Source organism: Cinclus cinclus, chromosome 7 (genome assembly GCF_963662255.1).
Source record: "Cinclus cinclus chromosome 7, bCinCin1.1, whole genome shotgun sequence".
Classification (NCBI taxonomy): domain Eukaryota; kingdom Metazoa; phylum Chordata; class Aves; order Passeriformes; family Cinclidae; genus Cinclus; species Cinclus cinclus.
In genome coordinates this window covers 11,526,316-11,549,350 of record NC_085052.1, presented here as the reverse complement: position 1 = coordinate 11,549,350, position 23,035 = coordinate 11,526,316, and the positions used below count along the sequence as shown (strand labels likewise).

General features: G+C 36.8%; 1 protein-coding gene across 1 annotated transcript in view; it reads left to right on the top strand.

The window, feature by feature from the left end:
- The first annotated feature begins 623 nt into the window (after positions 1 to 623).
- CFAP58 (cilia and flagella associated protein 58) overlaps positions 624 to 23,035 on the top strand; it is a 55,342-nt gene continuing 32,930 nt past the window's right edge. Inside the window, exons 1-10 of the mRNA XM_062496633.1 lie at positions 624 to 662; positions 1,040 to 1,321; positions 6,322 to 6,458; positions 8,184 to 8,340; positions 10,358 to 10,552; positions 12,679 to 12,816; positions 14,928 to 15,087; positions 15,320 to 15,402; positions 16,526 to 16,717; positions 20,967 to 21,128. Of these exons, the coding sequence (XP_062352617.1) occupies positions 624 to 662; positions 1,040 to 1,321; positions 6,322 to 6,458; positions 8,184 to 8,340; positions 10,358 to 10,552; positions 12,679 to 12,816; positions 14,928 to 15,087; positions 15,320 to 15,402; positions 16,526 to 16,717; positions 20,967 to 21,128 (1,545 nt within the window). The remainder of the gene's footprint in view (positions 663 to 1,039; positions 1,322 to 6,321; positions 6,459 to 8,183; positions 8,341 to 10,357; positions 10,553 to 12,678; positions 12,817 to 14,927; positions 15,088 to 15,319; positions 15,403 to 16,525; positions 16,718 to 20,966; positions 21,129 to 23,035) is intronic.

Sequence of the window (23,035 nt, the reverse complement as noted above, 5' to 3'; positions counted from 1 at the left end):
AAGAGAGCTGGAGAGGGAACTTTTCATGAGAGCATGTAGTGGGGATGGGACAGGACAGAGCAGATTTTAACTGAGAGTAGGTTTAGATCAGTTATTAAGAGAAAAATCTTTACTGTGAGGGTGGTGAGGAACTGACACAGGTTGCCCAGAGAAGTTGCAGATGTCCCATCTCTGGAAGTGTTCAGGGCCAGGTTGGATGAAACTCTGAGCAGCCTTGGGTAGTAGAAGATCCATGGCAGGGAGCTGGAAGGAGATGATCTTTAAGACCCCTTCCATCCCAGACCATTTTGTGATTCTGTGGTTTGGAGAGGAGGATGAAATGAGAAGAAAGCCATGAGTCCCAGAGCAGGTTTGAAGGAGGAATGTACCAAGTTTCAGCTTGCAGCTTGGATTGCTCCTTGATGCTGGCTGGAGTGTGCGCTACAGCATTAAAGTTGCCCTTGAGGTTTTCCTGCTGACAGGAGAGCTGCTTCCCTATCCTAGTGAGACCACCTCAGGGGTACATTTGCAAGGATTTGGCTTCAGAACTGAACTAGACAAAAAATGTCATCTGTGTAGGTTTAATAGTAGCATTTACCACAGAGAAAGGACTGGACTGTGTGGTATTACTGAAGCTTCGAGACATGCTTGTCTGCAAGTCTGGCACTATCTGGATAAAAATCGTAAACTAATCAGACTTTAGAGGGTAGAGAACTGGGCAGAATTAGGGCTAAAATACTGTGTTTCCTCAGTAGTTGATGCATTATTCAAACACTATCACAATAATGGTATTTTATAGACTTGTCTCTAAAACAGTTGTGGGACTCAATTACAAGAACTCTGGCTGGTAAAGCACAAGTTATTTCTGTACAATTGGGGGAGATGTGTTTGAAAAATAGCCTACAACATGCATATTACATGCTAGCAGAAGAACTGTTATTACAGAAAATTTTGTCATGATTTCTTATTAGCAGTTATACACTCAGTATATTACTTTTTTGTATTCTGGGTTCAGAAGTGAGATGTTGAATTCTTTCTGTTTTTTGATTATTTCACTCAGGAAAAGTCTGACAAACCATATCTAGAAGAAAGTGCCTTTGAAACACTGGAAAAAGACTCCCAAGAATTCATCAGTATACTGAACAGAGATGAAGCTCTGGAAAAATTCCGTGTCGAATATGAGAAGCTCCTTGCTATTATGAAGAAGTCTCGTGAAAATGAAAAGCATCTCATGGAGAAATGCAGGAAGCTGAGTGCTGAGCTTGTGGAGAAGTCATCTAAAGTAGCTATGCTCACAAAACTCACTAGTGATGATGGCGAAACTATATCATCATTGAAGTTGGTAAAGTTTTGAATAGAATGAAGTATGGTCTGAAATTGTTAGTGAAAAACATGGTAATAAAAAAGAACACTTGATTTTATGTAGAGAACTAGCTGGAGGACTAAGCATAGAGCTGGCATCTCCAGTTGTTTAACCTCTGCTTTGCTTTGTTTGCTCAGCCTAGTATATTTACAGGTTGCAGTCAAATTTTGTGTTTATTTCCACTAAACCAACTCTGTCAGCTTTCAAGTAGTCTCAAATAGTTTTTGTTTAAGCTTTCCCTCTGTAAATTGGCACATTTTCAACCTAATGTACAGTTTTTGATTCAATAACACTTTTGAAGGGCTGCATGGATGCTATTGCCAGAACATAAAAAAAAAAAAAAAAAAAATCTACTTTTTGTTGAAGTATGGAGTTTAGGCCAGGAAAGTGACAACTTATATAAATAAATGTTTCACTGTGCTTTTGAAAAGGAATCCTATATAGCATTTCAGTGTGATTTCACCAATTTACTCTGATGTGTTCTTTGTTATTATTGATTTAAACTCTGTCAAATCAAAGTGCTGGGCTCACTAAAAACAGTTGATGTTTTTTAGGCTTACAGTGAATTTTCACTGTCAAAGACCTAAAGCTGCCAAGTGATCATAAGACTGCATGAGGAACTCTTCATTCTGATGGTTTAAAAACTTAGCTGTGTGATACCTAGATAGGCTTTAATTTAACACTTATTTGGGGAACCTCCATGCCTTAAAATAAAGTATTTTCTTCTAGTAAAATAAAGTCCATGTAGCAATCTGGAGTGTTTTTTGAGCACTACAGAAACAGAAGTTTTTTGAAATGAAGTTTCCGTTCCTTAGAATTATGAAGAAAATACATTTAGAGTAAATGTAAATAGCAAAACTGTCATTTTATGGCTGTGGTTGCAAAGCCATGGTACTGCCCAAAGCCTCTTCAAGGAGGAGGAAAAGCATGGAAAATCTTGTTGATTTTCACTGCTGCTAATCAAAACCTGGTAGATGAATGTCAGGAACCATGATGATCCTTATAATTTCCTTTTTGCTGTTTCATGGCAATACTCTGTGTGCAAACAGTAGGAGAGGTGATCCTTCAAGATGTTCCCAAACTGAGGAGACACTGTAATGTCATAAAGCTGAGGAGTGGAAATGTTGGGAAAATAAGAGCCTTTCCAATTTCAGCAGCTAATTTGAAGCTCAAGCAGGGTGTGACTGAGCCATACTGCCTGCTATTGAACCCATTAAGTGATTTTTCTAGTGAAGAAGCTGCTTGACAATATGATCCTGCTTGAAATGATGTGCAGTGCACAACATGGGATATTTCATTTCTAGTGGTGTGCTTTGAGCCAAGTATACAGCTCATACTTTTTCAGTTTGGTTATGAGAATTGGTCCTTCTCTTAGAGGTTCAGGAATTACTTGGATATTGTTTAAAATGTTCACGTCTTGTTTGAGGTTTTGCTTGGTAAACCCTTTATATTCCATATCATACTTCCTTCTGAAGGAAAGTTCTATTAGAGCTGTAGTATTTCACTACAATTTTGTTAACTTTCAAAAAATGTGTTTCCCGTGTATCCTGGCTAAGTGTTGACGGAAGTTCAAGTGCTAAAGCAGCCAAGATTATATTCTTCAGTGCTAAGTTAAGCAATCTGTCCCACAATTTAATTATTTATAAACCATAAAAGAATCCTGATGGGGCCATTCCTGTAAAAATGGTATAGTTGCTCGAAATTAAGGCCCTAAATCTTGGTGACTTGATGGGTCATTTGGGTAAGAAATAAAAGTTTCAGAAGAAAAATTTTTCTCCATGTGAAGCCTGTTTGTAATCAGCATGGTTTGTTTGGGGCCAGGGTTAAGCACACAGAGCAGTGGCTGGCAGGACGTGGGTCAGTGATCATCAATAGCTGTTAACTGCCAGGTGATGGTTAAAGGATCTGCTTTGTAGCTTTAATAAACTGGACATTACAATCTGCTGTTTACAGTCATATCAAAGGAGCAAAGGGCCAAGCTAATCTTGAAGGGAGTCCAATTCTGTTTTTCATGGCCGGGGACACTGACCCACAAATCTGTGCTGGAAGAATGCTAGAAGAGGAATTTATAGGAGTTTGTACTGCCCTGCTTGAAATTACCAAATTTTTGATTTCCAAGCATATCAATCCAATGTAATAAGAAATCGTTTCATTAATTCTCAGTTTCTGAGCAGTGAAACTGATGTGATCTTTTGGGGTATTTAGCGAAAGTAAAGTAAAGCAGTCATACTTCCTAAGTTCTGCTTCACAAGTTCCAGAGTTTAGTACTTCTCCAAAGATTTTTGAATGATTCCAACAGCAAACATCCAGTGTACTTCCTTTAATTATGCAGACTGCCATGCATTACCTCTTTATCTTATGTACTGCCATGTATTACCTATGTATTGCAATTACCTCGTGTTGCTGACACATTGCAATCTTTCACACTGAATAACAACGTGAATATTTCTTCTGTGAAGATTTCCATCATCAAAATTGTGCTCCTTTTTACTTCTGGAAATAACGGATCTATTGATCCACTTTTACAGTAGAAGACACAACCAAGAAGTGACTACAATGAAGCTCAATTTTGCTAATGCTGAAGTCTGTAGAAAATTCTTATTTAGATTTTGCTTATTAGTGTTGCCATCACCTGTGTCTTCTTACTTCATTGATAAAAATTGGAATTATCAATACAAATTCAATATAATCGTTTTTACACACCAAAGATAAAGTTCAAAAAGCACAGCTTGAGGTGACCTCAAATCACTCCTTATCTGAATGGCCTCATTGACTTCAAGAGGTCACTCGTGAACAAAATACTCTCTGGAGCCACTAAAACTTTTCAGAGGCTGTATTGATTTTATTCCCCAGTTCTCTTCCCCAAAACTCCAATCATAATGATTTAATTCACCAATTTTAATCACAGTATAATCAGCCAGCAGGAAGCTCTGATTTAAGTAATCAGCTTTAATCTTATTTTCAATTTGCATTTTTCTAGAGAAAGCATAGTTGCCTCTTACTGGCTGACAAATTTGAAACATGTTTATTTACAATTATATTTTATGCTTTTCTGCTAGTCAACATGATACACTGTATCTTTGTGCTATTATTTCAGCCCAACATGCATTTATTTAAATTTCAGAATTGAACATTTTTATGTAAGATATTAATGAATGAAAAATTTATAATTTACTAGATAATACTAATGCTTTATGTATGATTATTGCTGCATTTAAAAGAAATTAGATCTCAAAATGTATGACATAAAAATTGATTTTCTATATAAAACTGTTTCAAAACGCTTGATGCATAAGTGAAAAAGCACATTTTTCAAGCTAAATTTTGAACTAAATTATCTATTAAGGAATGAAAATACTGTTTGTAGGTAGTGAGTTTAATTGACTGTAATTTTCAGAATTTCTGAGCAAGGAAGGCCCATTGTTTAACTCTTTATTAGTATGTGTGGAAAAAATGGAAGAGCAAAAATTCCTGATATTTAAGTTCCAGATGGTTTCTCAAATTTGGATATGCTGAGCTAGTTGAATTAAAAAAAAGGGAAATTTATTCCCTCTGCAGTTTGAAGAGGCTACAGATGTTATACTTTGTGCTATCTTCCAGAAAAATCTGGTAGCCTGTTACTTCTGCTAGATCTATAGTTTGATTTTTTAATTTAGGTAGTAAACAGCTAAATATTGCATATATTTAATTTTGAGGGTTCCATAAGTATATTAACAATATACCATAATATAGATGTCATAATTTAGAATTTAATGTTATATAGGGCTGTTTTTTTCAGAAACAGAGATGTCCATTACAATAAAGAATTTCTGTAAACAGTTTGCTATAAATTGAATTATTTTATTTTCTTCATTGAGGAGATGGTTTCTAAAGTATTTTTTTCCTGCCCCAATTTCATATTTAGCAAGTAGGGGTTGAAAAGAATATTATGGCCTGATATAATGATGCATCTATTTGGATTTCCTTGGGGAGATCCTAGAGTTAATGTAGAACTGCACAGCCACACTTGAGGTCTAAATCTGTACAAGTCCACGAAGTCCAGAACTCTGCTAGGAACCAGCTGAGAAAAGAGCATCACACTGTGATTTGAAGCTCAGGGACTTCTAGTGTAAAAGTTGTATCTTCATTATTTACTGAGACTTCAGGAACTTTCCTTCCTGTCCAGTCACTTGCTTAATTTATGCATATTTTTTAAGCAAATGATTCCAGAAGTGGTAGGAGTTTCATTTGAACCTGGCAAGGAATGATCCTTTTTTTTTTTTTTTTTTTTTGATTCATTAGGATCTGACTCAAGGGAGAGAGATGCAGTGGAAGTTAAAAACTAAAATGAATCCTCCTCCCCTATCCTGTTTGTGGGTATCAAACCCTAGGCTTGTGAGAGGCACACAAATCTGTCATTTAAGTAACTCCATGTGCTAAAATTTGGCATAAGAATTGTGCCTTGTCTAAATAAGTAGTTAAAATCAAATTACACTAATGTAGTAGTTAAAATCAAACTACACTACACAGATGAAAATGAACAGAGGCAGAAAAGTTGAGTAACATACTTTTCTTATCCACATCAAATTGGATGCTCATTGTCCTAACAGCTAATAGGAATTTTACAGACATGAGCTATTTAAGTAGGTGGTACCTTTATGGGCACTGAATTGCCAGTAAATTTTTACTGATATTGGTGGTACTCATGTGATCAAAGCTTCACAGAGTAAGATTTGATAGTGTTCAGATCTGTATGTTAAAGAAAATATATTTGAGCTTTTCTGGTGTAAATTGACCTAGCCTGAATGGCTCAAAATGTTTGCTGTGCCCTCAGCCAAAACAAAAGATACTAAATGAAGGGGAGTGTTATGAACCTAATCATAAAAAGGCACAAAAATCTATTTTCTCAATCAAGCAAAATGCAAGGCAATTAATTTCTAATTTGTGGTTATTTTAAAACACAATTTAATTTATGTAATTATTTTCCATTTCTTTCCTAGGAGCTTGAAAAGGCCTGGAAAATGGTGGATAAAGCCTATGAAAGGGAACAGAAAACTAAGGAAACGATTAATTCACTGAAAAAGGAAATTTCACGCTTAAATAATTTAATGAAGGAAAGAGCTGGACAGGACTACAAGTAAGTTTTCCTTAGGGAGAGGGAAAGCCTGATCCGATTTTCTATCATTCTGTACTTTGTTTAGCCATGTAGACACAGTGGAAACAGAGATCTTTTCTGCCTTTTACTTCTCTCATGAGTACACATTTATTTGTCTGTGTGTTTATGCAGTGATCAAGAAGAGAATCAGGGTCTGGCTGGGTTCATTCAGTATTGGATTAAGCTGAGAGATCAAATAAAATGAGTACTATGCACTTTCTTAGTATGTGTCATATTGTTTTATCTGACAAATGCTTCAGCATACTTTGAGAATAGGATCCTGTCAACATTTTTGCATTTCATAGCAGCAAGGTCAAGTAGATAAATGAAGAAGGCAGGACACTTGATTTCTCTTCTGTTCCTAGCTTTGTTATGAGGCTTTAACACTGTCGGTGTTCTTGTTTGTATTTTATATTTATACACTTTCAAGAGTATGTTTTGGTTTTTTTTAACCAAACATGCATAGAGGGACCTAGTGTGAGATGGAGCCTCTAAGCCACTGCATTGTGCGTGTAATAAGCATCCTCTGGAGCTGCTCAGAAGCTCTCCAGAATCTACTGTTTGTAGTATCAGGTCCTCAGAGACTGCTTATGCTTTAACTTTACGTTTAACCTAAAGATAAGATGAAGTGTATTGACCCTATGGCCTGTGTACGTTTTACTGAAATTGTTGACCCTCCTGATTATGGCTTGAGATTTTCATACTGTTTAAGGTATTTATTTATTTATAATGTACATGCAGGATATGTATGGGACATGCTTGTCTCTACACTCTCGGTGTTTCCAAGCTGCAAAAACAGGAGGTCTTCAGTGTGCTCAGACACTTCCTTCTCCAAGGAATATGCCAGCACATAAACCATTTGGGTCAATGAGAAATCCACTCCTTCACCTTTTGTCCCTGAAATGTTCTGGACCTGTTTACCAGCTTACCTTGTACCTAAAAGCTTGGTCATTCAACCTCCCTCTAGTATAAGTCTCCTTGAAGTCTCCTTTCTCTGGCTGCTTTTTGCATTTTCCTACAAGTGCCAGGAGCTGTTACTTTGCCAACATCTCACTCCTATTTCCAGACTGATGAGACCTGCCAGCTTAAAATTTCTTCTTGAAGTTCCTTCTGTATTGCCCTCCAGTTCTGTGCTTAAATACTCTGTCCAGTGATTAGGCCATGAGACTAACTCCTTTGCAGTTTTCAGCCTTGAAAACCCTATAATATTTTAGAACAATTAGTCTGCTTTTTAAGAGTGAGCTTGAACCTACAGCTTGGATTTCCTTTCATATTGTAAATGAGTCAAAACAGAGATACAGTTTTTGTTTTTACATTATGTGCTGTAAGATATAACCTAGTTAGTTGTCCCATCAGGTAAGGTGCAGAGAGACTGGTTACAGCAGTGTAACATTTTTGGTCCCTGACTAATTTTGCAGTGGGCATAGAAGAGGGATTTTTTCATCCCTGTTGCCTTTCTGGGAAGCAGATTTATTCAGACCCATGAGGATGTGATAAAACAAGAAAGAGTTTTGATTTGGTTGATGGTGACTCTGATCACAGTAGATAAAGCATATAATTCAGTTGACCATCAGTCTTAATACAGGGGAGTTTAAAATGAAAAAAAAAAAATTAAACTCCTCTTTCTGACAAAAGTCTTTCTCTGGCATAGGAGGAAGAACAGAAATGGCCTGTGACTGTGCTTGACTATTATTTCCTTGCTTCCAGTGTTGAGGATTTGCTAAGATTTCAAGAGGAGGTAACAGAAGAGCGAGACCAACTGTTATCAGAAGTTGTGAAGTTGCGTCAAAGTCTCAGTGAAATCACAGAGCAGCATCAGGAAACAGAAAAGGCAAAAAATGAGGCAGAGCAATCCATTTTGGAGGTCTGTACTGATTATCAGATGGTGATTTTAAGCTTTGTCCTGAGCCTTTCTCCACACTTGCAATTTATTTCCAGTGACTTATATGCCAGTTCTTTTGCATCTTAAACATTTTCAGGAGTGCTCTGCTGTGAATGGCTTTTATATTTTTCTGCAGTTCTAGGCTATGTACTTTGCAAAGTGTATTGTCTTGTGCCGGCTACTTCCATAGCTTCCCAATAACCCAATGAGGCCAAGGTTACTTTTTGTGAGTTGCAATCATCTTTAATGCTGAAGAAATGGGATCCTGTCACCTGTGTTGTAAATCTTTATGCCTCGAAAGAGACACTTAGAACATAGACTTGAAATGGAGATTCTCGATTCCTTGCTGTTGGCCGTTGCCATATTATGAGATATCTTCATTTTTAAGAATGTATAAAAATCTGACTGAAAAAAAAATGAAGTTATTTTCTCTCCTCTTCTTTATGGGAAGCTTTTCCAGATCCTTACGTTTTCATGGTTAGGGACCTCCTACATTCTTCTTTACACTGATTCTGGATTACTGTTTTTCAGCTTAAATATTTCACCACACAATTGTCTGTAGAGAGCAGCCATACTCCATCTCAGCTTTACATTAAGTTAGGCTTTCTATTTTTCTGACCATCTGAGTAGACAGTTGTTCTTTGTGATCAATATGTATGACTTTCTTGAAATGTATAGAGCAGCTAGAGATAGAGAAGGCTGAGGATCAGTGGAATAGCCAGTGAATGGAAAGTAGAAAAAGATGGAAGATGGGATACAGAACTCTGATACATCAAATATATAAGCATAATAATGAGAAATGAAAGAATTAAAGCAGAATATACATAGGGGCTGGAGCAAGACACCAGAAGAAAGGAAGAGTAGAAAATCACACTTAAACAAAGAACGGAGAACAGGTAGAAGGAGCATTTGACTTTCAGTTTTTTATAAATCACAAATAGGACAGTAATGATCAGTCTAGGTTTCATGCACATAAATTGTTTCTGTTTCTAAAGCAGATGACTGGGAATGTACTAGAGGAGAATAAAAAATCTTTGTTTCTCTGGTGGTATTGTAGCCATGAGAGAAAAGAGTCAAAACTTGTTGAATCTTGGCAGCCTTAATCTCCTGATACTCACTTCATCAACCCTTAAATTTACATAATTGTTACAGCATTTGTAATCACCTTCCATTCTCCCAGTATGAAATTATTCTCTACTTCAGACTGCTTAAACGACAATGTCTCTTTGAAGATCCTGTTGAAGACCCTGTCAGTTCTGGCAGCTTTTCATCTGTGGGCTCAGAGGGGGAGGAATCCTTAAGCAAAGAACATCTTTCAATTGCTGGTCCCTGGCTGAACAGAATATTTCCATATCGATCAGCCCCCTGTGTCTCCTCTCTGCTGATTGTGCTCCATCAAATTTTTGTGGAGGGAGGGAGCAGGAGTCACAAGACAGTCTATTAAATATGAGAAAAATTTCCTCTTTCAGAGTTCCCACATAGGAACTTTGAGAGTGGAAAGATTGAGACCAGTTGCGAAAATGAATGCTGGTTTGACATCTCTCTCTTTCCTTTAATATCAGTGTAGTAAGTATTTCTTCTAGTCAGAGAGTATAATAAAAAGAAAAATCCTTGCAATACAACATCAGGCCCCAATTAATTTTAATGCTGCATTCAGAAAGTACCACTTTGCAAGTAACTTATAACAATAAAGACATTTGTGCCACTCCATCTCCAGAGGAATGCTTTTATGTTTGAACTATATCAGACCCTTCTGTCTGAGTGAATTGACTGGGGTTTAACAAATTTTTTCATCAATATATAGGGCCCTCATGCACAATTTTTTGTTCAACCATTAGAAAACGTAATTACTTCCGAGAAGATCTGGCATATAGTGATGGTTGCAGTAATATAGAAGCTCTTGTTTTTAAAATCAAGCATAGTCAGAGAGGTGAGAGGACTTGTTTTCCTGAGTAAAAGGCAACAGAATTTAAAATTGTTTCCTTCTCTATTATTATAGCTTCAGCAAGACATCCAGCTGCGTCAAAACGAGGAGTTACAAGAGGCACGAAAGAAGGAAAAAATGGAGACTGAGCTGAAAAATCTTCTAGCTGAAATGGATAACAAGGAAGCTGAGGTCCAGAAGTTACAGCAACAAATAGAGAATGACAAAGACGAACAACTGACAATAGAAAATAATCTTAGAGAGCAGAAGGTAAAGTACATGGCATACTGTATTCATCACATCTAAGATTAGAGTAAAATGTGTAAGTAAGAAGAAAATGGATTTTCCTGAAAGGAGAGGGAGGGAGATTATTTTAAGTGATTAAATTTTAATAAACATTTATTTTTATATAAGTATTAATTTACTAATAAATAAGTATATAAAACTTGCTGACAGATTTCAGATAGATTTCTCACAGAAATTGGTAGTGGATTGCAATGATATTGTTCACCTTGAAAAATCACAGCACATGAGGCACAGTCTGTGAAGAGCATGGATGATCTATAGGAGCCAGAGACTGCCAGATTGGACTTCTGACTATATTGCCAGTTTTGCTATTGATTGTGTCTAGTGGCATTGGTAAAATAATTTTACCGCTGTCCCCTTCTTTCTTCTTTTTCACAATAAGTTTTATCTGCCTCTCAAGCCTGTGAAAGGGAAGGAACTGTCTTCATAAACCTTTTTGATTGATTTTCCTCATTCTGTTTCTAAAAACTTTATCTGGACATGGCCTAACATAGTGTTCTGCAAGTCTGGGAATTTTCAGGTTTTCGGTCCATTTCCCTTGACTTTAAGAAACTCTCAGAGAAGCAATTTCAGTAAATGGCAGGGGAGATCTCATCACTGTAAACCAGTCCTACCTCAAGGGAAACTTCCTTGTGAGTTGTTGTGTATCTTGTAAATTTATGACGTTTATGGCTTTTTCTCCCATTACGGTCCCTGAATCTGAGAAGGTAGAAGTTTTTGCCAATTTTTAGTCAACACAAAGTCTTAATAAACTATTCAACATAAAGAGCTAGAGAGAAGACTTGATTATCATTTCTCTGAATATAAATGATTTGATGAAGCTTTTGAAGGCAGCTCCATCATCTGCCATGGCAATCACATTGTATATACAATTCCTGTTACATTCTTCATCCTTTTTATAAACTCTTTCAGCCTTTCAAAAAGTAGATTTTAGGGACATTCAATTATCCAAACTGTCCTGGAAACCAAGAGTTCACATAAAGTGATGTGTGTGAGCTAATTAACCAGACTTCTGCTTTGTCTTCCTTGTCTGTGCTGGCTTGAAGGTGTCTGTGAAGGCCCTGAATGGTCTTTTGCTGAAAGTCTGTCCAAAACACAGGGTATCCAACTCTGCAAGGGTCAGGGTAGAGATCTTCAAAAGAAGGTGACACAGCTATTGCAATTTCCTCAGGTTATTGTCTGGATTGAATTGTAGTTGTTTGTGATGCCTGGTATTCTTTTATTTTTATTTTATTCAAAATTTGTAATGAAATAGCCTTTCTTGCATTGAAAATGGTTTGATACAGCTGCTGTAAGTTTTATCCCACCCCTGTCCAAGACTCGATAAAGGATTGCTTGAAACAGTGTTATCCTGACATTTGCAATATAAAAAGGAGTATTCCTGTTTTTTACACTAGATTCTAATTATTTTCCTTTAATGTTTTTAAGGGTGCAAAATATATTGACTTCATCAAGAGTGAAAAAGATGATGGTTGTTCTTTTCTCATTTATAGATGTAATATCTGCAAGGAGATTTCCAACAAGCAGAAGATAAATCTGGTAGCCCCAGAACTGAAATATATGTTCTGTACAGAAACCACAAAACCACTATTCCAGATGTTTTAACTGAAGACAAAGAGCAAAGTGCTTTGTCCTGGTCTCAGTAAACCATGTATCCAGAGAAATGTTATCAGCACAGTAATGTGGGAAGCTTGCTCATAAAACAGCCCTCTGCTGATTGAAGTGATCTGAATCTCATACTCATTTTCAGTAACTGTATGTAGCAAGCTGTATTATGTCATGGTCACCAAATGCCTAACAAGAAGTAAAATGTTTATCACCTGCGGTAAAGACCTGCTAAGCTTCTGGGGAAAAAAAAGGACACTGGATATGTTGTTCATTAGAAATTATGATTTCTCCATGTCATTATGACCATGTATCATATTTAGTAATATTAGTAATTTAATCAACAGTGAAGACTGGTTTTTAAGCAGACAACAATCTGCAGCAGCTTTTATCTCTTGGGTAGCAGGAAGGTTCTGTCTTCAGGTGTATATAGATATTATAATGAGATTTAGAAGAATGAATAGGATTGTTCTTTAATCTAACAGATCTTGAATGAAAAAGCTGGTAAGGAGCTTGAGCAATTGAAGATGAAATATCAAAAGCTCACACAAGAGAGTGAGCAGCAGAATGCAATGATTGATGATGTGATGAAGGACATCGGTCATAAGACAGCACAACTGAAAGTAAGTTCCAGAAGGTGCATCCTACCAGCTGTGTCATTCCAATGACATCTTACCACTTGGGATAGGGATGACTTCAGTTCTTGTCCTGATAGTTCCCCATGGGTAGTTTTGGAAGAAATGTGAGTGGTTTTTAGGAATAGATCTGGCTGATGCTGGATGCCATTCTTTCTGTGGCAGTACCATGGCCATGGTAGTCTCCAACCTTCTCATCTGACAGTGTAGCACCTGTTCTCCTGGAGTTGTTTCATAAAACACATGAACCAAAATGCACAACACACTCTGTTCATAAAGAATACATGGTCACAAACATGGGATTTCTTTTCGATCCTGAGATCTTCAAATAAGAGCAATGACTTTCTTAGAATGATTAATGTAATTTGAATGTTGCCAAAATCCATTGAAAAATGTTAATATATTATAGCAATGGCATCTTGGATAGTTTCCACTGAAGGGAATTGCTTTCAACACTAAAATTTGTTCACCCCCCCGTGTCAGCTGAGAAAGTAAAATATAAGTAACGAAGATGGTATTTACTTTCACATCTAAATGGTTTTGTTACCTGACTTCACATTACCTAGCAGTCATTTTATACAACTCAGAAGCAGATGAGTTTCAGTGGAGGAAGAATTAAAGGATTCCTGCATATTCTTTTTATGGTACTTTGAGAGCACTTGACAAAGGGTAATGTACAGATGTTGGATGCTATTATGCTATTTACCATATCTTGCATTTTGTGTCACCATTGGGCTTAAAACCCTAAACATTAGAAAATTTGGGTAGAAAATAATTATCTTCTTGAGTTTTATTGAATATAACTAAATCACCTGAATAAAAAGCTTGTTTGCCAACAGACGCTGTTAGTCTGATAGAAACTAACCCCAACAGATTAAAAGCTCAGTTCACAACTAATACAACATAGGTAATTCTGATTTGGATCCTTAATGGAGGATGGTAGATTTCTTTCTGTTGTATTTTATCAGGTAAACTCAAAACTGTTTTTCTCACCTATTTGAAAAGCAAATTACTGTCTTTTCCAGGTTACCAATACCATCATTGTTTAAAACTTTATGAACATGACTCACATCAGGGACTTTAAGAGTGTCTGAGGATTTTGATTCTATTATCTTGTCCTGATTTCAGGAAAAGTTGATGGAACTTTTTGAGTCGTGCACATGAACTTCTGGGAACAAAAAAAATAGAAGATACTGCCCAGTTAGTAGTTAAGCCAGCTGCTGAAGCTTAAGAGCCCTCATCATGATCTGGGGTGCAGTTTTTGTAGGGATTGTGCCTGCAATACCATCCTGCAGTGTGCTCTGTGCTGGGCAATGTGAATTGTCAAAGTGCTCTTAAACCTCTTGAATTGTAGTGAGAACTGAGGAGATTCTCATTCTCGCAGAGGATGCTTCATAGCAGGGTTCCCCTTCTCACAGAATCAGTATCTGTGGCTGAAAGTGGAATGCTGTAGTCTGTAATGGCTGTAAAACCTAGCAGTGGCACTGAATTAAACAAAGTTATACTTATTTCTTAAAAGGAAAAAGACTGATTGCTGTTGTGATTATTGGTTGTGTTTCCCAGTAACCAGTTATGCATTTTTTGATTGATTATTTTTTCCTCTGTTGTGTAGCAAATGAGACAGACTCCAGATTTTGCTTTTCCTTTAAAGCCACAGGCTATAAAAGAGATGGGGATAATACATACCTGCTATTTAGGGACATTCAATCAGACCACACTACAGATACCTTTCTCCTCATGGTCACTAGTGACTATTCATTTATTCATATTTCATTTTTAAATTAAAATTGAGCTGCCTGTTTTAAATCTGCTGGACTAATTGTGTAGTGCTGTGTGAGGTTTTCAGCTGGAGGTTCTTTATCAATCGTCTTCAGCCCTAAAGTGTAAGGTTTGATTACCATTTTCCTTTCCCAAGCTGGCTTTGTTTAAATAATTTTAAATATTGTCCAGTTAGCTAATTGTTTTTCTGCAGCTGACCCATAGCAATTACATGTTTTCTTCCTGAGCTTCATGGAGTAAGTGTACACGAAATAAAAAAGCATTTCATTCTTTCTTTCTGTGGATGTTTTCTCTCCCCTTTCCTTGTTGCTATTCTGTAGGAATTAGAGGATGAAGCAGCTCAGATGCGCCTTGAAATTTCAAAGCTGGGTAAAGTGAGAGATGTTCTCCAGAATAAGCTACGTTCTGCAGAGGAACAAAAAGTTGATGCAGAACATGAAAAAAGCATGCTAAAAAATCAAATAATCAGACTGGAGAAAGGTAGGTGCATAAGAGATAGGTGGATCTGTTTTCTGAGTTCTTCTAAGTTCTTCTAGGTACCCAAATCAGCATTAACATCACCTAATATGTAGGGTTGTAAAACCTGTTCACAGATAATTGAACAGGTTATGTAATGTCAAGGCTTTAAAAAAAGTCCACTGAATTGTTTCTGCATTTTCAAAAGCTGTACAGATTGAACCCCGAATTCATTGTCTTTGCTCTTTTTCTCTAGAGTTGGAGACAGCCAAAAAGCAGGCAGAGTCTGACAAGAGAACCACAGATGGGCTTGTGAGGGAAAGGGATATGCTAAACCAGGTGAGTTTGCATTGGTCAGATTGATAAGCCTCACAGCTTGAGAATGAAATGTCTGTAGCTTAGACATTCACGGCAACACAAAGATGTAGGATACATCACGTTCAGTTAAAGCCTTCAGATTTCCTTAAGCAGATGCACAAACTACTTTTCTGTGCACTGAAATAGTGGTAATATCCATAAACACACAGAAGATTTCTAAGTTTTAACATGTAAACCTTCAGGGAGTTCAAACTGCAAACCCATTGTTCGGTGTGCAAAGAATTTGTTACATCTGTGCTTTTACACTCTGTATCTTATGAAGTTTAGTACTAATCTAGGCAAACTGAGTGTTTGCTAATAAATGAACAACCAGAATGTTGATACACTGTGTAGCAGCTTGGCAGGCTGTTTGAGTAGTAATCCTTGCTTTTAGATCATTGTTTCCCATCAGTGCAAGGTTTTTGTACTGCAGTATAGCATCTCATGTTTATGGGCAGTCCTGAAGTGTTGCCTACTAAATTCAATGCTAAAAGATGATTTCTGATGTGCTTTATTTGGTGTGGATTCACTGTCCTGTGTCTTGAGTCTAGCAAAGGCTCTGATTTGACAGGTAACAAATACTTGTTTTGTATAGGGAAAGAAATTTTAAAGTGGGACCAGGAGGCTGATTTTGTAAAGATGATATGTTGATGTTTTCTGTTTAATCTTTATGCAAATTTTTCAAGTAAGCTTAGTTAATTTCAGGCTTGAACTTTCTATTTAAGACATGAGAAAGTAGTTTATTTGGCTTTATTATTAATGTTACTGACTATTGGCATGCTTTACAATCAAAATGCCTTAAAGCTGGTAAGGATTTTCCAGTCATTAGTTATATCCACTTGTAAACAATCCTGTCAACTTTATTTTTTGCAATGCAGACACTAGTGTTTTGACTTGAAATCAGAAAAAGCTCTGTTTAGCAGCTGTGCTAGAGATTTTGTTTCTTAAATCAGATTTAAGGTTCAAGTATTTCACCTGAACAAATTAGATAAGAAATAATATCATTGAAAAGTCTGTAATCCACTTTGACAATGGCATGCTTTTGTCATACTGGTGACAGTGTTGCATTTTCAGCTCAAGACTCATTATTTTTTGTTCCCTTTAGAGCTTGATCAAAGCTACCGATGCTACTCAGAAGCAGATAGATTTGGTGAAGCTCCATGAACAGTCAAAACAGAACTTGGAAGCAGAAATCCAAAGTTATAAGATAGAAGCTCAAAAACAAAGGAAGATTATTTACCAATTGGAGAAAGAGAGAGAGAGTTTCATCAATGAAACAAGTGAGCTCAAAGAGAAGGTAGGAACAGCTCTTTGTGCAAGGATTCTTTCCTGTCTTACTCTCAGAACTGTGAAGATGATATATTAATTTTCTAATCTCCCAGTGGGAGAAAGCTTGGATTGGTGGTCTTCATACAGTGTACAAGTATTTCTTGTTGTCAGTGCATGTTGCCTGCTACTGTTTCAGCTCTCTCGAGGGAAACCTTATCAATGGGAGAGAGACTTGGAGTCTAGCCATGTATTGCTCTTATTCAGCAATCAGTTGGGAAATGAAGCTAGGGCTGGAGTTCAAACCAAGGCCTCTTGACTTCTTATACGTGAGTCCCACAGCTGAAACTCTCATATGCAGTTGGAAGCTATACCTTGATTGTCCTGTCTTATCTGCAAAGGACCTTATCTTGCATAGGACCACTATCCTAAAATTGAGAGCAGTGAGAGCTAAGAGTTCTCAGCATCTTTGTAAGGTAGTTAATGTTTTGAAAGCTTACTCCACTGTGTGAAAACATCTCAGCATGTTCAAGATAGATGGCAAAACAAGTTTTCCAGGAGCAGCTGCAGAGAAATACTGCATAAAATTTATGTTGCTTGCTGCTGTTATTATGTATAACTTTATTCCTGATGGAGTAAAATCAGGAATGTGTTTTTAACATGTTCCATTAATTGCTGAGTATCACCTTGGAGAGCCCTCCAAGGAGCTCATTGATTTACTGGGATTAACTTTCAAGTGGTTTCAACTCAAAAGTTATTCACTATCTTTTCATGGTTAAATTATCCTTCCAACTTCATGTGACCAGGGGCTTTTAAATCATTTTGGAATGGTATATACTCCATTGCCTGGAATACCTCTTGTCATTTCCTTGTAAATAATATTCCACAAAAGAGAGATTTGTCTTTGTTGCAGAGTCATATTTTGTTTCTTTCCCTCATAGCGCATTTCTAACAGCGTAGATATGAGTTAAGAACATTGTAAACTAGGGCCAGAGAGTAATTCATAACACTCAGAACTACAAGGCTCTTTCTTTTAATTCTGTTTGGGGTTGCCCATATTATTTTGAGGGTGAGAATGACAAGCATTTGCTTGCTTACTTTTTCTTTTTTTTTCCCCTGCCACTTTGGGTGTAAATTTTCTATCACTTCTTCTAAGGCAGAGGCTCAGTAAATGGCTTGTGACACGTGAGCTGTTTGTATAATCCTGCCTGCATTGTGAATGCAAGTTTCCAAAGGACTGGCAGGCTTCCTTGGCTCACCCAAGGGGTAGTTCCTGACTCTGCTTAGGGGTGAAGAGCAGCAAGAGCAGTTTTGAGCATGGGAGTATGTGAGACATCATTCTTGTCCTTCAAGTCCAAATCAGGCTTGGAGGACATAGGATCAAGATTATTATGTAAATAGGTAATATTTAGGTTCACTGTTTGACCTATTCAGACTTGAGAAGCTGTGTCAAAACTGCAGGAGTCATTTCACAGCTGGTGGGGAATGAGCTACTGATGGCAGCAAGGCCATAGCCAGCCAGTGCTCTTCGTCACCCTTTGCCACCAACCTGGTTTTGCAGGAGGTTGCACCCCACCTTTGGAATTGCATAAGAGCTGGAAAAGAGCTAAACCCATCTAAGACCAGAGATGTAGCTGTACTGGCTCTGAAAGCTGTCTGGCTATTTATAGCAGCATGTACTTTACAGAGCTGCAGAATTCATCTTTCAAAATCATCATTTACTATTAACTGATGAACAGAGTCAGCAAAGTTATATACACAACAGTAAAATATTTTTGGGATATATATTTGAGAATTCATGCATGACTTCCTCTTCTAACTATTGCCTTGGATGTCTGCTTATTTTCAAGTCACTGCCATTTGTTGAAAAGTCTTCTAGATTATCCAGCATGAGTGAGAAAAAACGTCTGTTCTTTGCTCTTTATTATGTAGTCTGTATTACTGAGTACAGCTTCTATCAGATTTTTTCCTTTTTGAATTGAAATTCTTAAATTGTGAAATGTTGTTTTCTCTGTGTAAGGTTTAGGCTACTGAAAAAGAGGCAATGAAGTACACCTTTCAGTCCCATCTGAGCTGTTCCCTGTCTGTGTTTTCTGAGGGGTCAGAAAATCAGTCTTTAATATGTTGGCTTTATCCAAATAAAGCCTTTTAAAATGTTTCATTTACAGTTAACAACCTATCCAGGAAAATGAAAAGATACATTTCCTTTTTTAAAGTCACATAATCTTTTGGAAAAAGATTCAATAGGCATATAATTAAGGTCTTGGCAGCACTTCCTGGAGTGATTAAAAATGGATAAGCAAATAAGGACGGCCCCATTCCTGACATATTGAGTAGGTTCATAGAACTAAACAGGTAACCAGTAGTAGATGATAGTGAAGTGTACAGATAAAAAAACTATGAGGCCACAGGAAAAAAACTACCAAATCCTTTATGCATAGCTTTGGACCCTCATTGCCAAATCTGGGAGGTGTAGTGTGCCTATTGTCTAATTAGGAATTGAGGCTGCTCAGCCTCCCATGGGTCTGTGTTGTGAAACACTGCATGTATCTTTTCTGTAGTTACAAGAGAGAATTATTAGGGTTTAATCATTCCTGAAAAAGCCAAGTCAGCATGTAGCCTGTAAGCGCAACTCAGAAAACTTTGTCCAGAGTCTTACTGCACTTATATTGTATCAGAGCCAAGTAAAACACTTTCAAATGCAGTGACCTACTTTCAAATCTTGCTCCAGCCTATGATCACCACAGTGCAGATGGAAAACATGCCTTATTGATTCCTTCTCCATGCCATTACTATTGGCAGATTGTTTAAACAGCAAAGGAAAAGGCAGGAGTAGGTTGTGAAGTGGGACTATGTTTTTGTATTGCATTGTAAGCAGTTCCTGGGACCACCTGAAGTCAGCTACAACGTGCTGGAATTGTATTCCTGCTTCTGTAATACAATTTTTGACATTTAGCTCTTCCCTGTCTTCAAAGTTGGTTGGAGGTACCTGGTAGAATATTTAATTATTTAAGCTCCTGCCCCATAGTTAGGTCTCCCCAAGGCTTCAACTGCTAAGGAAGGGACAACACTGTAAACTGCAAACTTTGCAGTTATTGACTATTTGATGCTAATATATGTTTTCTTCTTCTGCTTTGACATACAAGCCTGAATTTTAGCTCAAACCTCTACTTTCAAAAGTGGAGTCAGGAGAACGGGATATGAACTGCATTTGGACTTCTCTCCTGGATTTTGTCTGTATGATTCCTCAGCTTTTTTCTAATGCCTATTTTTTCCCCTAGCTTTAAGGATGGCATTGTTTTCTCCTACTGGGTAATGAACCTGGTAAACTGTGTTCTTAATGTGTATACTTCTTAGTATTATTTTTATTTCTTATTTTTTTTGGTAGTGCTGAATTCTATCTGAATGCTGTTTCTTTGAGCTCCTCAGTTTTCAGCTTTGTATAGCAGGAAAAAGTGTTTTACTAATTTAGAATCTCATCATAATGATTAGCAACTATTTGTGTTTTTGCCACTCTAACATAGCAATTATATATTGTTATGGTAGCAACTGTTTAATGAAGGTGTCTATAAAATTTTGCATTTTTTTATTGATACTGCATGTAATCATCCTTCTGTAGTCTACAATCCTTCATTCTCCTTTGGTAATCTTCACATAATTATTTCTAATCTTTCATAGAAGCAACTAATGGTGATTACCTACTTATTTAGACCAAGTGTAAGTTACATTAACTGACTTTCTTATTATAGTAATTATATATGTCCAGTTTGTGATCCTCAGCTCTTTGTGGTCATGTGTTAATTTAAAAAAATGGATTGTTAGTATGTAAGAGTACATGCAGGACTTCTTGGAAAAACATGTGTGTTAATTCATCTTATCATACAGCTAACGTCCAACACAACATCCAAAATCTAGGTTTGCTTCATAAATAAACAAAGTCTATTCTTGACGGAAACTGTTTATGTTGATTTTATTGCACCCACTCTCTGGTGATATTTTCTTTCAGTAGCTTGTTGTTAAATTAGATATGTGCACCTCTATAAGTTTTGGTCTTGAGTAAAACCTAGGTATCCAATTAAAATACAATTTTGTCCCAGATAAGCAAGTCAGAAAGGTGAAACTTTATTTGGACTGGAGTAATTTTCAGCTGTAGTTAAAACTGTTTATCACAGTGATTTGAACTTGTCATTTTAGAAGAAAATCACAGACTTTGTCTCATCCTTCTAATCTTGTGATAATGGTTTAATCATGTTCATTTCTTTCCTTTTCTTTTGCTCCAGGTCCTCCATCACATGAAAGATCTTGAAATACATCAAATACAGATCTGTGACTATGAGAAGGAAATACAAATGCAAGGGATTAAATTAAAAGAGCAACAGAGCCTTTGTGAAACTCTGAGAACAGAGAGGACCCTATACAGTAAAAATCTGATTGAAGCTAAGGTAGAAGGATACATTTTTTATTTTGTTTCTCTCTCTGCTTTTGTTTGTTTTTTTTTCCCTGATTTATTTTTAATTTGTTAAAGGGAAGCTCAGTGGATCAATGGCAGAAGTGGTTTCTTGATTCCTGCAGGTTTTGGGGAAATTAATGTTTTAGGTCCCTGAAGTTTTATCTACATCATTTGTATTTGGACTGGAAATAGGAATCCACAGTCATTATGTGGAAATATCCCTGCTTCAAACCATGCATAAAATCATGGTACACTGGAGCCATAGAATTATGAAGCCATCCTGCCTCCAGTCTGTTTTATCCCTTTAGGAGTTGTATGCATGTATGTGAAATAGGGTATAAGGGGAATAAGATTGCCTCCTTAGCCCTGAATGAGTATGCACATTACTGTGAATAATGATTTAGGAAGCAGAGGGAACACTTCCCCAGCCGAAGTGGAATTTTCTGACAAGAACCAAATGCTTCCACCTTTCTTGTTTCTTTCAGAGAGTGTCATTTTCCTCAGGAGATGATTCTTTCCATTCATATCTCCTCCTTGGGGATCTCACTAACAATACAAGAAGAAGAGAACAGACCACTTAAGAATATATTCTGTTATTCTGATGTAAAGGTCTAAAATACTATACAAATCCTATTGTAATTGGCAGACATTGGAACCCTGGATAGCAGTCGTTTTAAGCCTTGGGTATTTCCAAATAAGTATTTATGATATAAAAATGTATAGTAAATTACAAGTTTATACTTAGGTTTGAATAAGTAGGTGTTTTGTTTGAGAAGCACATGGGAATGAACTGTCAAAGTTCCTAACCAGCTGTGTGTTGAATTTTATGAGGAATGCACCATTTTGTCATTTATGTGAGATATTTTACTTGACCTTAGTCAGCCTCTTGTAAGTGGATGCAGTGTTAGGATTCTTGCTGCTCCCAAACAATCTCTCAGGAGAAATAAGGTTGAAAAATCACAATACTTTTTTCCTAGTTCTTTTTATTTTAAAACACACAAAATATATTCATTTATTTATATAGAATGGGCATCTATGTGCTGAGTTAGAAAATGGAGCAGCCTTTTGGTCTTTGGGTTTTGAATGTTGCATAGTGTTAACACTATGCTGTTCACAGTTCCAGTTGTTAGAGGCCAATGTTTGGACTTGAATATTTTGCTTGTCATACTACAAAACTCTTCTAGCAAGTCTTGTAGGAGAAAATAGCTGACCCCAAAAGATCTTTTGGCCAAGGCAGTGTTATGTTTAGCAATGAGAAAAATAGGTATTCAATATTTGGTAACATGTCAGCCAGTCAGGAAAGGAAAAAGTAAAAGAGGGTTGTTTTAAACATTCTGGCAAATTCTTTCTTGTTTTGGGAAGTAAAATTTTCACATGCTTGTTTAGATAAATCTGAATGCAAGTATTTTTGGATTGCTTAATCTGAAATGATCACATGTCCACCTCGCCAGTGGTCTCCGGAGTACCATAATATTCAAGTCATTAAATTGGAAAAGACATTCTGGCTGGCTGTTAATACGATATAAATACCCAATGCTTTCATCCTGGGGGTTTCTTTTGGTGTTAGGAATTAAAATATTTAAGCAAGTGGATTAGGAGACCAGTTTGCAAAATTGTGTGTTCTTACTGTTCTGGATTTAATAAAGAATTAAGAATGTATTTGGGTGTGTCTGGGCTCTGTATGCTAAATCTCTGTCTTTCGTAACTCTAAAGAGTTTTATAGGCTGTGTACCAAAGACTGGTTTTTAATAACTTTTGCTTTCACAAAAGTGGCTGAACGTGCAAACAGCTGGGCCTAGAGACATATTAGTACTAATCAGTGCTTTCTCTGTCCTTTTTGGGTAAAGATTGCCATGACTGAAGATCTTGCTTAGCTATGTTAAGCACTTCATGCAAGAA